At 32.6% G+C, this 17436-nt stretch overlaps 1 protein-coding gene across 1 annotated transcript in view; it reads right to left on the bottom strand.

Moving 5' to 3' along the window:
- Nucleotides 1–17436, bottom strand: part of PSMD12 (proteasome 26S subunit, non-ATPase 12) — a 30613-nt gene that overhangs the window by 10542 nt on the left and 2635 nt on the right. Inside the window, exons 2-5 of the mRNA XM_074260559.1 lie at nt 10383–10442; nt 10166–10294; nt 5431–5538; nt 425–529 (exon numbers count right to left, since the gene is read on the bottom strand). Of these exons, the coding sequence (XP_074116660.1) occupies nt 425–529; nt 5431–5538; nt 10166–10294; nt 10383–10442 (402 nt within the window). The remainder of the gene's footprint in view (nt 1–424; nt 530–5430; nt 5539–10165; nt 10295–10382; nt 10443–17436) is intronic.

The raw sequence follows: 17436 nt of genomic DNA, 5'->3' as shown, positions 1-17436 counted from the left end.
TAAGATTTCTTGCCATTTTTGAGGCCTTGTCCCATGTACTGAATTTAACCCATTTTAGACTATAATTAAAATACGAAGCTCTAATGCTCAGTACAATTTATATTAAAATTTAAAATCCAGAACGCAGAGGAAGAAACAGCTTATTACTTATGTCACTTAAATAATTTATTCCACTTTTTGTAGAATTAAATGTTCAAAACTAAAGTCAATTTGATACATTTGAAATTTCTCTTCAAAAGTTGGTTGGCAGAATTTAGTTGAAATGTAATTGCACACATTATGGCTACTTCATTAAATTTCATACCTTGTTAGAAATCATTCTTATTCTAAATAGTTGAGAAAAGAGGCTAACACTTTAATATGGGTTACCTCTATAAAAAATGTACTGATTTCTGCAGATGAAGATTTGTCCATAACTCATTACCTGCAGCTCTTGCAAAATGGATGCTGCCTCTTTGACTTCACCACTTTGTTCTTTGATAGTTGCTAGTGTTTTAGTCAATCGAGCACGTTCGATTTCCACATAGATCTAGAAATAAAAGGCACATTTGCTGAAAAAAAACAAACAAACAAAAAAAAAAAAAAAACAAAAAACTTCCCACAGAAATGAGCTAAAACTTTAAAATAATAAGTATAATAAAATTCAACTTGATAAAATCATCTTATTTATTAGACATAAAGCAACTACCTTAAAAAAAAATACTTAAAAAACAGAATGCCCCTTGATAAATATTTTCAGAAGTCTTACACTTTTATTATTAAAACCACATTAAGTGTTTTGGGTCTCCCAAAATATTATCTGCTATATGTTTTACATAACCAAAATTATTACATTTAATGGATTTTTAACTCACTTCTTGCTTCAATACCAGCTTGAATGCATCTATGAATCTTACAATGATGGTTTTCCCTTTACTGGAAGACACTGATGTATGCCTTTTTTTTATGTTCAGTGATTTTTATCTATGTTCTCCTAGAGGAGCTCCCTGATGTGCTGGAGAACTTCCTGTAGCTAATGTAGTCCTTGAAATGTCACTGGTTATTTCTTGCTCTCATGAAATTTTTAGCACACCATCTTTTCTAATTCTATGTTTCTTCAATGATATCCTTTATTCCATTTCTTAAAAGTTAGTCACCACCAGAAATATTTTATCCTATCAGAGCCTATTGTATGCTTCTCTGTTGTCCTCTGGAACACTATCATTTTTAACTCTTTAATAGAGATTATAATATTCTAAGGTTTATAAGCATATTGCATCATTGAAAAAAAAATGACAAGTAGTCACAGAGTGTGGTAAATAGATAAACAAGGGAATATAAACTAGAAGAGCAAGTATGACAAATAGAAAGATAATATGGAAACATATAAAATGAAGTTGAACAAAGTAGGCAGAACTAGAATATTATAGAGAGTGATAAACGCAAACACTAAAAGGAAGCTGAACTCATTGAAATTACTGGGTAACAGATGAACAAACACTTCTCTATCTGCTCAGTAGAGAGGAAAGGGAATATGGGTATAGAATGTTACTTAAGCTATGAGATGATATTTTGTTTTGGGGTTTTGTGCAACTGATTTTGTTTCAGGGGGAAGAACAGGTTAAAAATAAAAGACATAAGAAATAAAAACAAAAAAAAAATGGGGTTTTGTGCTGAAAAGCATCATGGAATCATGAATTAACCCATACAATTTCATAAATACAATCCAAATTGCTCTCTTCATCTAGGTAGGGGATAGAGCACTGAACCTGGAGTCAGATCTGAGTTCAACTCCAGTCTTAAACTATTATTAGCGGTGTGACCACTGCTTCAGTTTTCTCAATTGTAAAAGAGAAATAATAATAGCATCTACCTCTCAGATTTCTTGTGAGGATCAAATGAAAAATTTGATGGCACTTAGCATAGTGACTGGCATATAGTAATAGCTTAACAAAAGTTTCTTTCCACTTTCCTTCCTCTTCCCATTATTCAATTCTGGTTAAAACTCAATGCCTGATTCTCAATGTATCTATCCTAGATAAATGTTCTTAAGCACTAATTCTATGGTCCAGTTACTATAGTTTATACAACATTAATTTAAAAATTTTTATTGAACAGATTGTTAATCCAAAAGGCTAATCTTTTTGAATGCTAACTGGATTAAAATGATTAAGAACAAAGAAAACCAATATTTCTTTGACTCTACAAAGCCTGGAATCTTATCAATGAGGGTAACTGCATTCTTTCAACACATACTTTGGTTGGACTAGATGGCTTATTAAATTACTTGCGGTTCTAAATCTATTATGTTTCCTCTATTCCTCATAATATAATAGGTGACATTTACATAATGCTTTAAGGTTTACAAAGTATCTATGTTTCATATTACTGAATTTATTCTTTAAGAAATTTCTCATTCTGCAACAAATTGGGAGAGGAACCTCCAAAGTTATCCAGGCTGGACTTTGGATAATAAGAGTCTACCACTGGGCCTATACTTTCATATGAAATAATATCTATAAAGTGCTTAGCACAATGAAGGACTCACAGTAAGCACTTAATTGCTTATTCCCATCCTCCCTGCCCACTTCTTAAAGTCTTTTTAACTTAGAAGGATCTTCCAGAGCTTGTGGTCTATTGGTACAACCTTCAAGAATCTAGGCTCATAATTTGGAACTATGCTCAAAAAGTTATCAAACTGTGCATACCCTTTGACCCAGCAGTGTTACTACTGGGCTTATATTTCAAAGAGATTTTAAAGAAGGGAAAGAGACCTGTATGTGCAAGAATGTCTGTGGCAGCCCTCTTTGTAGTGGCCAGAAACTGAAAACTGAGTGCATGCCCATCAATTGGAGAATGGCTGCATGAGTTATGGTATATGAATATTCTGGATTATTGTTCTGTAAGAAATGACCAGCAGGGTGATTTCAGAAAGGCCTGGAGAGACTTACATGAACTGATGCTGCGTGAAATGAGCAGGACCAGGAGAGCATTATATACTCAACAACAATACTATATGAGGATCAATTCTGATGGACGTGGCCATCTTCAACTATGAGATGAACCAAATCAGTTCCAATAGAGCAGTAATGAACTGAACCAGGTACACCCAGCGAAAGAACTCTGGGAGATAACTATGAGCCACTACATAGAATTCCCTATCCCTCTATTTTTGTCTGCCTGCATATTGGATTTCCTTCACAGGCTAATTGTACACTATTTCAAAGTCTGATTCTTTTTGCACAGCAAAATAACTGTTTGGACATGTATACATATATTGTATTTAATTTATTGGTATTGGTCAACCTGCCATCTGGGGGAGGGGGTCGAGGGAAGGAGGAGAAAAATTGGAACAAAAGGTTTGGCAATTGTCAATGTTGTAAAATTACCCATGCATATATCTGGTATATAAAAACTATAATAAAAAAAAAAAAGTGTCAAGCCTTCTCCTTAATCAAAAAAAAAAAAAAAAATCTAGGCTCATTTTCATAGTAGGTAATTATAACTTGATAAAGTCATTATCCTAAAAGATTTTTATAGTTAAAACATCAGTGGGCTAAATTTACTAAGATAAAATTCAACAGAGATAAATGTTTGTACACTTATATATCAAAAATCTAGAAGGCAACCAAGATGATGAATGACTTTAACTCCACGTCATATGAAGATCATCATATAAAGATATTGGCAATGTTTATTTTAGAGAATATCAGAGGGACACAACAGCTACTATCAAATATGTGATGAGCTGCCAAGTGGAAGAATTAGATTGTTTTGCTAACTCTAAAAGAAAAAACCAGAAGTAACATGTGGAAGCTGAAAGAGGAAAATTTAATCCTCCTGTCAAAAAAAAGTTCCTGATAATTAGTCTGAAGTCCTAGGGTGAACATCTATTTGATGTCTACAAGCAGAGACTGGAAGACCACTTATTGGGATATTTAGTTGGTCAATATTTGTTAATATTTTCTCTGATATGGGTGGGATTAGATGACTAACCAGGTCCCTTCAAAGTCCAATTCTGTAAAATACATTTGTAGCCCTAGTAGCTACAATTCTTAGACAATATTCAATCTGATTTGTACTTAATGTAATATTATAGATTAGAAATAGCTTTATACTATTAAAAACTAATGGCTTTAGAGCATACAATGCAAATAAATATAACTAAAGTTTTAATTTTTTTCAACAAACATTAAAATGCACTTGCAATTTGTTATTATTGAGCCATTTCAATCATGTTAAACTCTTTATGATATGTTTTGAGGTTTTCTTGTAAGGACCTTAGAGTTCATTGAGACTAATCCCTTTATTAAAGTTACTCAAAGTTACACAGTTAATTAGTGGCAGAATCAGCACTAGAACCAAGATCTCTTAACTTCCCAGTCCCTATTATTGTTAAGTTGCTTTTTAGTCATGTCTGACTCTATGGGACCCTGGTTGGTGTTTTCTTAGCAAAGATACTGGAATAGTTTGTCATATCCTTCTCTTCTAGCTCAATTGACAGATAAGGAAATTTAGGCAACCAGGGTTAAGTAACTTGCCCCAAGTCACAAAGCTAGTAAATGTTTAAGGCTAAATTTGAACTCAGAAAAATGAATCTTTCTTACTTCAGACCTAGCACTCTATCCAGTGTACCACCTAACTGCCCCAACAACCTAAATAACCTAGGAAATTATTATTATTATTATTTTTTGGCTGAGGCAATTGGGGTTAAAGTGACTTGCCCAGGATCACACAGGTAAGAAATGTTAAGTGTCTGAGGCCAGATTTGAAGTCAGGTCCTCCTGACTTCAGGGTACTGAATCCAGGTACTCTATCCACTTCGCCATCTAGCTGTTTTAGGAGATTAATTTTTTTTTTATTACAGCTTAAATCATAGATTTTTAACCTGGGGTCTGTAAGTTTTGTTTTCATTAAGTTTTTTGATAATTGTATTTCTCTACTTCAATATAATTGGTTTCCTTTTAAGAAGAGGCCTATAGGCTTCTCCAGATTGCCAAGGGGGTTCAGCCTCTTTGGTAAAAATAAAATTATTTAAAATTCAAGAATACAAAAAGAAAATAATTCCCACAAAAATCAAGCCAGAGAGGACAGCTAGGTGGTGCAGTGTTAGAGCATTATCCCTGAAGTCAGGACGACCTGAGTTCGAATCTAGTCTCAGACACTTAACACTTCCTAGCTGTGTGACCTTGGGAAAGTCATTTAACCCCAATTGCCTCAGTAAAAAAAAAAAAAAAAAAAAGACCAAACAGGAAATATCTGGTTGAATATTTATCTTCAACTGGCCAGGGAATCAGCAAGGATGACTAGAGTTAATCTTCATTTTAATATTCACACTTACAAAGATGGGATCACATCCAGAATCTTTCTATATAAAAGTCCCTCAACTGTAGATAAGACGTTAAAAATCATTAAATATTTTCTATATGCCAATTTATGCCACTAGTTTACCTTTCCTTCTGTCACCATTCGAAGAGTATCAATTAATCGTAGTTTGATGGGAAGATCTGTGATTTCCTCAACATAAACGCAGCACTGTTGAACCATTTTTGCAACTGCCTATATAAAATAACACAAAAAGTCTGTGTAACTAAAATTAAATCTAAATAAAGCAAAGTTGTTTATTTTAGTGATTAAAATAACAGAGTAAAAATCTGAATCTGAAACATTTCAAAGGTGTTAAAGATCTGATTATAGTTAGAGATACACAAATAATTGGAACAAGGGGTGTGGCAATTGTCAATGTTGTAAAATTACCCATGCATATATCTGGTAAATAAAAATTATTAAATAAAAAAAAAAATACACAAATACACAGCAAAGTAGCAATTCTCAATTACCCAGCAAAAAACACAGCTTTAGAAAACTAGAAAACTAAAGATTATAGCTAATGCTCTGAAGGGTTAGTTTGCTGTGAGGAAAGAAAGCAGCACTTTGATGGTTATATATTATAGCTACACAACACATATAGACTCTGGATGAAGGGAGTCAGTAATGAAACATAAGACTTCTATAAGTTTTGGGTGGACAGGAGAGGAACATAAGAGCCATCTGTATGTCTCAAGAGCCTTTCAATGCCTTCTCATGATGACTGACAGTAATCCATACTTTAAATATGGAGGGGGGCTTTATGCATTAAGTCCAACACAATATGAAAGTGAGATCAAAGGAAGTCAACTATGAATTGCTTAAAGTGACAGAGCTGAAATTCAATCCCAGGTATTTTGAATCCAAATCCAGGGCTCTTTCCGTCACACCATACTTAATGCCATTACAACATTCACAAGAATGACATTAAGTTATCGAGAAAAGATTAAATTATATTCACTTTAAGGTTAGGTTCTGTCTAGGATAATGAAACATATAAAGTATCATTTAGAAAAGAAAGGCTCATCAAAAAGTTTTGAAATTTCAGTACTTAGTGAGCTCATCTTTAGCTACACAAAAAAAGACGCAAGGATTCATCCACATCCCAAGATATTCTACTGTAGTTTTCATATTCTTTCAATTAATGCAAAGTATTCTGGTACATAGTCCATATTCATTTGACATTGTAAATGATAAATGATTTCTAGAAAAATATCATTTGATCAACTAAAATTTATCCAAGCATGAGAAATTATATTGGCATGAAAAAAATGCCACAAAAATCAATATCCTAATGAGAAAAAAAATTGCTGTTTCTACGAAAGACACTGAAGGTAAGTAATTAGAAAGGTTATGTTCTGAGTGAATTTCATACTCCTGGGCACAGAGTAATAATCAATGAATTAAGCCATTACTTTTTGGCAATGTTAAAAAAAACCCTAAAGGCTTATTTATATTTACTTACATTAAGTTTTGCTCAAAAAATAACTGTTTGGACATGTATACATGTATTGGTCAACCTACCATCTGGGAGAAGGGGGGTGGAGGGAAAGGAGGGGAAAAATTGGAATAAAAGGCTTGGCAATTGTCAGTGCTGTAAAAATACCCATGCATATATGTTGTAAATAAAAAGCTATAATAAAAAAAAATAAATCATACTTTCACAGCAAAAATATAATTTTCATTGATATGTAAATACAAAAGAAGTTGAATTACATTAAAACTCCATCATTTTATGGTATAAAGTGACACAGTTCAATTTAATAGAGAAAACATTAGATTAGGATACAGGAGAGCTAAGTTTCTGCTAAGCCACTAAATAGTTACAGAATTAACTCAAATGTTTCTTTATCTATGAGGTTTTCCTTGTTCACAATCTTAAGTAGTTTTTACTATATTGAGTAATATCATTATATATTGCTCTGCACTAGAAAGAATAAATCAGGAGACCTAAATTTGAACATCCCAAAACTATGTGTGTCATTTCACTTTTCTGGGATCAGTGTTACCTTTCATAAAATGAAAAGGTGTGAACTAGATAATTTCCAATTTCTTTCTTTTAAGTGTAACTGTGCAACTATACATATCTACATAAGGACTTTCCCTTTACTAAACCATACTGATAAATTTCCTTCTAAATTTTTATTCTCTCCCAATTCTTAGACCAGGGCTTTGTATGTAATAATTTCTCTGGACCTAATTTCTCCATCTGAAAAATAGGAGTATTGTATTACTATTAGGGTCTCTTGCTTAGTTCTAGATTTCTAAGAGATTAAGGGCCTAATCTTTTGATGATACAACTGCCTAGATCCTCTAAGTTCATACTAACTGGTAAACATTTTCATAATCTTCTGCAGTATCGCAGTATCACTAATGTGAGGCAGGTTCTACCTGATGGAGCTAGGGAATTAAGAATATCAATTGACATCAATAAATTTAATCTAAAAGGTATAATTAGTGTGGATAGCCTGAAAGTAATAAGAAGCCAACTAGAGTCCTCACACAATCAGAACGTTTAAACTTCATATTCATATATGTAAGATTATCTCAATCAAAACCATAGTAATCCTTAATAATGAATTTTATTTTTACCATTCTTTGAGTATCATTGGTAAAAATAATTTCAGTGATGAAACTCTCCACTGATGTAGAACAGCATCTCCTCTGCAACTTAAATGTTACACAATTACTAGGGGGAGGAGGGGAACAGAGAAGTGAAGTGACTTATTTTAGGTCACTACAATATATTTTAAATTGTGATTTAAAAAATTCTCTTAGCCCTGTAAACAGTAAGGTAAGTGCTCCTCGGAGCAAAAAACACGATTCAAGAGAATTCTAAAGGACTCATGATGAAAAATGCTATATATCTCTAGAGAGAGAATTGATGAACTTAAAGGGCTAAGTAAAACAGTTTTTTAACCTTCTTTTTCTTGAATTTTATAACATGAAATGCTCTGCATGATTTTACATGTAAAATATCATATTGGTTGCTTTCTCAAGAAGTGGGAAAGGCAGATAATTTCTATCTCAATTTAAAAAAATGAAATTACATGCAATTGAAAAATATTTAATGAAGTAAAATTATATTTAAAAAAATTTTTTTAAAAAATAACTCAGAAAACAAGGTCAGATTCTTTTTGAAATAAATTTCACTTTCATTCTCTAATGCCTAGAGCAAGAGATTTATATGAATAATGAATTTCTATGTTCTAACTTCTTGAAGAGAAAACATTTACAGGCAATTTTGGAAAGGACATGCTGTTAATAAAATGTACCAAGGAAGCACAAATGAGAAATATAAAAAAGATATATTGTAGAGGAGTCTGCTAAAAATTTAAATTTATATAACATTTACACATACCTTTCCTTATAATTGATAGAGATGAAGTATAAATTCCATTTATCCCATTTTACATGTGGGATAGATGAGGCTCAAAGAAATGTAAATTGTTGTCCATAATCTTTGAAGAAGGAAACTAAGGCTTAAACTCAAGAATTTTAATTTTTAGTTCAATTCTCTTTTGATAGCACCATGCTGCCTCTTTTAGAGATTAGAAAGCAATATATGAGTATTCAATGAGATAATCCTATAGATACCTTAAACTCAACATGTTCAAAAATGGAATTATCTCTCCTCCCGCCCCCCCCAAGCAATCCAGTCTTTCTAATTTTCCCATTTCTGCCTAGAATAACACTACCCTAGTTACTCATCTTACATTCTTCACTCTCCCCACCCCCCAATATTCAAACATCTGACAAGGGATTGTATCTTCATATTGTCTTTCATAAATGCTTCACTGCCACCACTCTACTTCATCTCATCCCAAGCTCACACAGCCATCTAGTGGCAAACCCATGCCTACAACCAAGTCTTTTTGATTCCCAAAGCATTATGCCTTCCATCTTTTATTTAGGCTGTACAACCTGACTACTATTGTTCAGTGGTATTTGACTCTATGTAACCCCATGGACTTTGGTCCATGAATCTTCTTGGCAAAGACTGGAAGGTTTGTCATTTCCTTCTCCAGTGCTTCCCCATTTTACAGATGAAAAACTAAGATAAATAGGGATTAAGTGACTTGCCCAGAGTCACACAGTTAATATTCCTGAAAGGGAAGAAAGATACTGTGAACAAAGAAGTGATTCTAGGCATAAAGAGGATAAAGTGGTGGAACTGCATTTAGGAGCTTATGTGGAATTTTTGTTCTCAAACTATTTCCTAAAGCCAATGCCTTTATCTTTTTTAACACCAGTATACCCCTGGTGATTCTATATTTCTGTGAATTAGTGAATACCTATCTTTGAAAAATAAAGTTGTTTTAAGTTGTACAAAGAGCAATGGAAAGATGTGTCATACATAGTTAATGAAACAGATTATCAAGAAAGAATTACGCATCCAAAAAACGTAAGTGATAGCATCCTTTTACCAGAAGAGATGTATTCATCACATACAATGAAGAAAGATAGTTCCAACCAGTACATTAGTATGTCCCACTGGTACCCATGTAATGGGAGATCATGGATAAAAGTGACAAAGACAGAGAATAATTTGACTGAGACATACTATTGCAGGAAATAATCATATCAGTGAAGTTAGAACTTTGTCAAATTAGAGCAAATAAGCAAAGAGCACCACTGAGTTTTTGAAGAGAGAACTGGGTATTCACAAACCACTTCTTGATACAGAAGATAATCATGAACAGAATCAAACCAACTATGAAAATATTACACTTACAAACAGGTTAAGGCAAATGATCTCTATATAGAGCTCAAACCTCTTTATATATGCTGGGTTTTTTCAAAGGAAAGACAAAGTTACCTGTTTTAATTGGCTCCTCCTTTTGGACAAAAGGATAATATTTTCATTAAGAAAATCCCATTCTTTAGCTTCATAACACATCTTCACCACTGCAACCAAAATTCGAGATGTAGACACCATATCAGAAGCCTGTACAAATGGAAATAATTTATTTGTGCATATAAAAACCTTAAGTTAAATCAATAGTAAATTATGATTTCTCATGCAGTCTACTCACAGTACGGGTCTGTTTTTCCAAAGATAAAAGTGTTTCAATTACTTCTTGAAGTCTTCCTTCCTAAGGCAACAAAAATCAAGAAGAAAATAATGTACAAAATGGTTTTAGACATACCAGAAGTAGATACTTCTATTTATATATTTTTTAAATGGCCCACTGAAGAAATTCTCATTTTCATAATGAGTTTTCCCTTCACTCTTTCAATGTGATGAGGATGCTTCAAATTTGTATTGATGGTTAAAAACTTTCTTTTTTCTAATATGGCTTATCAAATATGAACATTGTATACAAAGAAAGAGAATTTAATGTTAAACTGAGAATTTTAAATTGTATATTTCAAAATTAATATGTTAGTTTCAATACTACCCTCCTTGCATATGTCCTCTTCTGAAATTCCTTATATATTTTCGTAATGATTCACTGATGCTCTTTTCTTCTTTTTTATGGTATCACTATCACTACTCCTCTCCCAGTGCCACCTTTATTCCCTGCCAAATAAAAACCTTCATTTGAAACAAAGTAAAATAAATCTGCATTTTGGCTGTGTCTAAAAGTATATATTCATTTCATTCTGCACCTCTAGTTTATTAATTATCAAAAGGTGCTAAGTATAATTCATCAGTCTTCTGTATTTATCATTATATTGGTCAGAGTTCTTAAGTCTCCTATAGCTATTTTTTTTTTTTTTTTTTAAAACAAGGCTGTAGTTATTTCTTTTCTTTCTTTCTTTTTTTGCTGAGGCAATTAGGGTTAAGTGACTAGCCCAGGGTCACAGCGCTAGGAAGTATTAAGTGCCCAAGGCCAAATTTGAACTCAGATCCTTCTGAATTCAAGGCTAGTGCTCTAGCCACTGCACCACTCAGCTGCCCCTATAGTCATTTCTTAAGTTCTTCTGGCTCTGCTTACATCACTCTGCCTCAATTCATGTAAGTTCTTTCAAGTGTTATATGGTACATTGATATCCCATTTATATACAATTCGTTTAGCTACCAAAAAATGTTGCTATAAATTTTTTTTTTTGCTGCCTGCTGATTTTTTTTTTATCATCACAGTTTTCCTAGTATCCCTTTCAGTCTTCTTTCTTGAAAGCCACTGAATATTTTAGCAATTAAAAAATAAGAAAAAAGAAAAACAACTCTCTTACAATTGAAATCTTTCTCCCTTTCTTTGTACTCTTTGAGGTATAGGCCTAATAGTGGTATAACTAAGTCAAAGATATACACACTTTAATGCATATGATTATACTGCTAGGGTATGGTTTTATATTTTTCAGAATAGTTGAACTACTTGACAACTCCTTCAAAAATTGTTATTTTTATCTTGTAATTTTTGCCAACCCTATGGACATAAAGTGGAATTTCAGAGTTGTTTTAATTTATATACATCTCTTACTACTAATTTGGAGTATTTTTTTTTTTCATATATGGAGACTTTAAATTTCTTCTCATAAGAAATAAATTTTTAGGAAGCTTTCAGAAGAAGGAAGTTTCCTAGTTATATGAAAAAAAAAACCTCTTAATCACTACTGATTAAAGAAATGCAAACTAAAACAACTCTATGTTCTCTCTCAAGGGAATATGGGAAAACAGGTATACTAATGAACTATTTAGTTGTGATCTGGTCCAATCATTGTAGAGAGTAATTTGGAATTATGCCCAAAGGGCTATAAAACTGCACATTCTTTGACCCAGCAACATCACTATTAGATCTAAATCCCAGGGATTTAAAAAAAAAAAAAAAAAGAAAAAAGAAAGGGTCTATATGTACAAAAATATTAATACAATCTTTTTGTGATGGCAAAGAATGAAAAATTGAGGAGTGCCCAGCGATTGGAGAATGCCTGAATTAAGTTGTAGCATATGCTTGTGATGGAATATTATTATGCTATAAGAAATAATGAGAGGAATGATTTCAGAAAAACACGGAAAGACCTATATGAATTGAAGCAATGTGAAATGAATAGAAGCAGATCATTGTACATAGTAATATTATAATGATCAACTGTGAAAGATTTTGCTACTCTGATCAATGCATTGATCCAAGACAATTCCAAAGAATTATTAATAAAGTGCTATCCATCTCCAGAAAGAGAACTAATGAACACTCTTAAGTACAAAACAAAGTATAATTTTCTTTTTCTTGCTTTTATGGAAATGTTTTACATGATTTCATGTATATAACTACTAGCCTATTGCTTGCTTTCTCAGTGGGTAGGGGTGGGGTTGAAGGTAGGAGATTTGAAATTCAATTTTTAAAAAATATCATAAATAATTAAATTTTTAAAAATGTCCACTTATATCCTTTGACCGTTTAGCAAGTGGGGAATGACTGTTTTTATATGCTTTATTCCCCATATATTTTGGGTAGATTTAATTTCTGCAAACTTTTGTAATCAAAATTTTCTTTTAACTCCTCTGACCCTCTTTAATTCCCTGATATTCATTTATCTTACTGAGTTTATGTGTGAAGTTGATTATCAATAAACGGAATTCTTGATTATGCTATGTTCAAATATTTATGAAATTGTGTATACCTAACCTAATCCATTCACCAGCCTTTTTATTTATAAACCAAATAGTTTCAATGAATAACACCTGGAAGTATAGTTTGAAGGGGAAAGGAATATGAAACAAAAGGAAATTAACATTTATATAGCACCTACAATGTATCAGCTACTAGATCTGATACAGCTAGGTCCCCTTCTTTCCCACTTTTTTTGGGTTATCATCCTCAAGATTGTTGGCCTTTTGTTTCTGCAGGCGAAGTTTATTATTTTTCTAGTTCTATAAAGTTACCTTTTGATGTTTTGATTGGCTCAGCATTAAATCTATAGATTAATGGTATCCATTACCACGTGGATAAAAGACAGATGACCAAAAGATTTATAGTGGGTCACATCCATTTGCCAGATTTCATTGGCTCTCAAACCACCAGGGTTCTTCCCTGGAGGGAGTGTAGGAGCGTGGGAAAGAAGGCAAGCTGTACAGCTTTCTACTATGCTCCTAGCTTCCTCTCTTGTTATTCCAAATTATAAACATAAAGCTCGAGAAGCCTGATGATATTTAGAATGAGATTCTTGGGCTTCCTGAAATAAAGGAGTACTGGCTAACATAGTTAAAAGGATATCTGCCTTTGAATTTCCATCAAAAATAGGACCTGGAAGTCCTATGTGAGTGGACATGCAAGAAATAAATCTTGCTTGGATGCTTTCTCATTTGCTCTTGAAGTTCTGCAAAGAGCTGATAAATACTAAAAGCTGCAAATTTTATTTGGGCTGTGGAAATTCTTTGTGCCACACCTACTGAATAGGCTGAATCAGTAATTATATTTATTATATTTATTTATATATATTTTGCATGATTGCAAATAATTCATTCTGCTGAGTGGACTGAAAAGGAATTCTGACTACTCTCTTTATGGTTAAATCATGAGAGCATACAGCACAAATATTTTCTTTGGAGGCATCTGTAAAGACATCATTATCATTTTATATTGGTACAGTCTAGCCATGCAGTTAAGTTATATTTCTGGTTATATGTATCTATTCTTATAAAGTGTTTTGTTCAGTCTTTTTAGTCATGTCCAACTCTTTGTGACTCCAGGATTTTCCTGGCAAAGATACCGGAGTGGTCTGTCATTTCCTTTTCCAGTTCATTTTCTAGATGAGGAAACTGAGACAAATAAGGCCAAGTGAGTCACCAGGGTCACACAGTTAGTATCTGAGTTCAGATTTGAACTCAGGAAAATGAGTCTTCCTGACTTCAGACCCAGATTTCTATCCATTGTACCTTCTAACTTTGCTGGTTATATTCGTATAAACTCTTGTGCTTATTGGTAGATTACCATATATTTTATTCATTTTGTAGTTGTTCTGAATGGAATTTTTCTTTTTCTATCTCTTCTTATTGAGTATTGGCAACTATAATAAAGTCTCATTTTTCTGAATTTATGATGTTCCTTTGTCACTTTATTAAGTTCCTGTTTCTATTAGTTTTCAGTTGAACATCTAGGATTCTCAAAGTATAGCATATCATTTGCAAAAAAAGCAAGAATTGGTTTATTCCTTACTTGTGACTATTTCTTTTCTTTTTCATATCTTTTGGCTAAAGCTACTGTTTCTGGAACTTGTTTTACCCTGAGTTCATTGGAAAGACCGCTAGTGTTTCTCCATTATGATTGGTAATGCTGACTTTTTATTTTAGATAGATACTATTAGACAATTAAATGGTTCCTTTATTTCTAATAAATATTTATCTTTGACTGGGAAATTGGAATTAAGTGTCTTGCCCAGTATCACACAGTCTCTAAGTGTCAAGAATCTAAGACCAGATTTGACCTCAGGTATTCCACACTCCAGGGTCAGCATTCTATTCACTTAACTGCCTCTTGTTTTTAATATTTTTTTTAACATAAAATGGTGCTGCAGACTATCAAAAGCCTTATTTACTTCTACTGCAACAATCATCATTTTTAAAAAGTGTTTTTGTTATTAATATTAGCTGTTGTTTAGTTTTTCTAATATTAAATCAACCTTTCACTCCTAATATAAATTTAATATGGTCATAGTGTATAACCTCTTAGATATTGTAACTTACTTGCTAATATTTCTGTTGCAAGTTTTTTGCACTTATATTCATTAGGAAAATTGGCCTTGAGTTTTCTAATTTGTAGCAACCTTTAAGAAATTAAAAGTACAAGTATACCAATTTTTAAATCAATTTACAAAGTTTCTGAAAAATGCCAAATTTAAACTAAAGCCTACAGAAAGATAGTGGAAATATGGAAAATGTAACCCTTTCACTAGGCTCATTTTATGCTAAATGAATTGTTTTTTCACCTAAGAATGTTCTTAATCTCAGATTATATATAGAAATAGACACACTCAATCTCTTCATATGTTCTGATTATGGAAATTATGTAAGACAGAACAAAGAATATAGTAATAAAACATTAGGGCAATAGAAAATCAAGCCTAAATTGAATTGTGCATGGATAAATAAGAATTTTGTTAAATCTAAAGTAACATTAATACTACATTTTGCAGTTACTGATGCTCCTTAAAAAAAAATTTGAGTAAGCAGGAATTTTTTGCAAACATATTAACAAAATACTTTATTTAAAGTTTGAAAACAAAATTAATTTTTATTGGCCAAAGTATTAAAAATAGAGTCATAAGCTATCAATCTGGATGATTACTAAGATTGTAGAATCCGTAAAAACTTACACTGTTTCCCATTCCCACATTCCTAATATTCTTGGAATATTATTTCAAAAGGAGATATTATATAATTAACTTTGGCCTCCAAACTGTTTTAAATGGGTTTAGTTAATGAACACCTAGAGAAACAAGTAATACTCAAAAAGAACTATTCTGGCATCAAGAATAGGCCCATGTGAAGCTAATATTGTTTCCTTTTTGACAGAGTTTAAAGGGATAAATTAGAGAAATGTAAAAATAGCTTGGGTAAATTTCAACAAAAGATTTCTTGTGACTAAAGCTGGACAATCATATGATTAGGTGGATTTGGAACTATTTAAATAGAATGTATTCCAGACATGGCTGCCGTTTGTGTAAATGAAGAGAAAGAAGAAGTAGGTAAAGAAATGGTTTTAAATGAAATGTTGCAGGCCAACTTGAAGGGAGTGTGGAAGGGAATAATATGAAATAAGACTAAAAAGGCAGGAGGAAGCAAGATTTTAGAGGGTTTTTTGGGGCAGTCTAATAAAGCTAATGAATCTATTTTTCAATGATGTTTTTCAACATGCAAAATAAAATACATAGAATTACAAAGGAACCCCATTATATTAAAGTTGTTATAAAATATTTTATAAATAAGGCCACAGATTGCAGGTTTAAAATCCTTTTCAGAAGCAACACAGCCAATTCAAGAGTTCTGAGCAGGAGAGTGATGTGGTCAATCTTGTGTTTTAGGAGTATCATGTTAAGAGCTGTATGGAAGATAGAAGAAGAAAAAAATAGCCCAGGAAAGAATCAAAGAAACCTAATGGAGATTTCTCTCCAAGAAAGAAGTTTAGAAGGTCATAACTGCAGAGAAGTCTTTAAGGGGAAAAAAAGAAAAGGGCAATGAATTCAAGTTGTACAAGTAGAATCAACTAATTGGACAGAGGGATTGATGAAGAGGGAGGAGTCAAAGATAGTTCCAAGACCAATTCTAGATGACTGGAAGAATTTAGCTACATTAAGCAACTGATTGAGGACCTATTATGTTCCAAGTACTATATTGGAAACAGACAAAAATTAAACATTCCCTCTTTAAAGACTTTATTTCCTATTGCAGAACAAGCAACATATACATAAAGAGAATGTACAAAATATGTAGGGAGTAAAAATAATGTGGATAAAGAAGAAAACACTAATAATGCAAGGGAAGAATCAGAAAAACTCAGTAAAATATGGCACCTGAGCTTTGCTTTGGAAGAAGCTGGTGATTCAACAAAGCAAAAAAAAAAGGATATTACAGCTATTAGGAGCAGTGTATGTTCAAAGGTTGAAATTGGATGAAATGTTGCATTTGGGAAACAATAAAGAAGCTAAGTTGTCTGGAACATAGGGGTCACGGAGGGGAGTAATGTGCTACGAGAGCTAAGAGGAATTTGTATTTGATTCTAAAAACAAGAAGCCACTACAGATTTTTGAGCAACAGAGTGACAGTCAGATCTGATCTTTGAGAATATCACTTTGGCAGCTGTGTGACTAGGGAAGGATAAAAGACTTGAGACAAAGAGACTTTTAGAAATCTTTTGCAATATCCTGGGCAAGATATGATGAGAACCTGAACTAGCTCTGTGGCTGTATAACTGAAACGAAGGGAACAGATGTGAGAGATGTTTTGGAGGTATAATCAACAAGGTTTAGCAGTTAAAGGAAATTGGAAAGTTGAGTATGACTCTACAATTGCAAATCTGGAGGGACCTAAACAAGAGTGGTAACTTTGACAGATATAGGGAAATGGGTCTGAGAAGAAAGGAGGACTGGATATATAGTTTGGAGAGTCAATGGGAGATAGATGAAGCCACTGGAAGGAAATCAATT

The sequence above is a fragment of the Sminthopsis crassicaudata genome, chromosome 4 (assembly GCF_048593235.1).
Source record: "Sminthopsis crassicaudata isolate SCR6 chromosome 4, ASM4859323v1, whole genome shotgun sequence".
In the NCBI taxonomy this organism is placed as follows: domain Eukaryota; kingdom Metazoa; phylum Chordata; class Mammalia; order Dasyuromorphia; family Dasyuridae; genus Sminthopsis; species Sminthopsis crassicaudata.
This window is presented reverse-complemented; position numbering and strand designations above follow the sequence as displayed.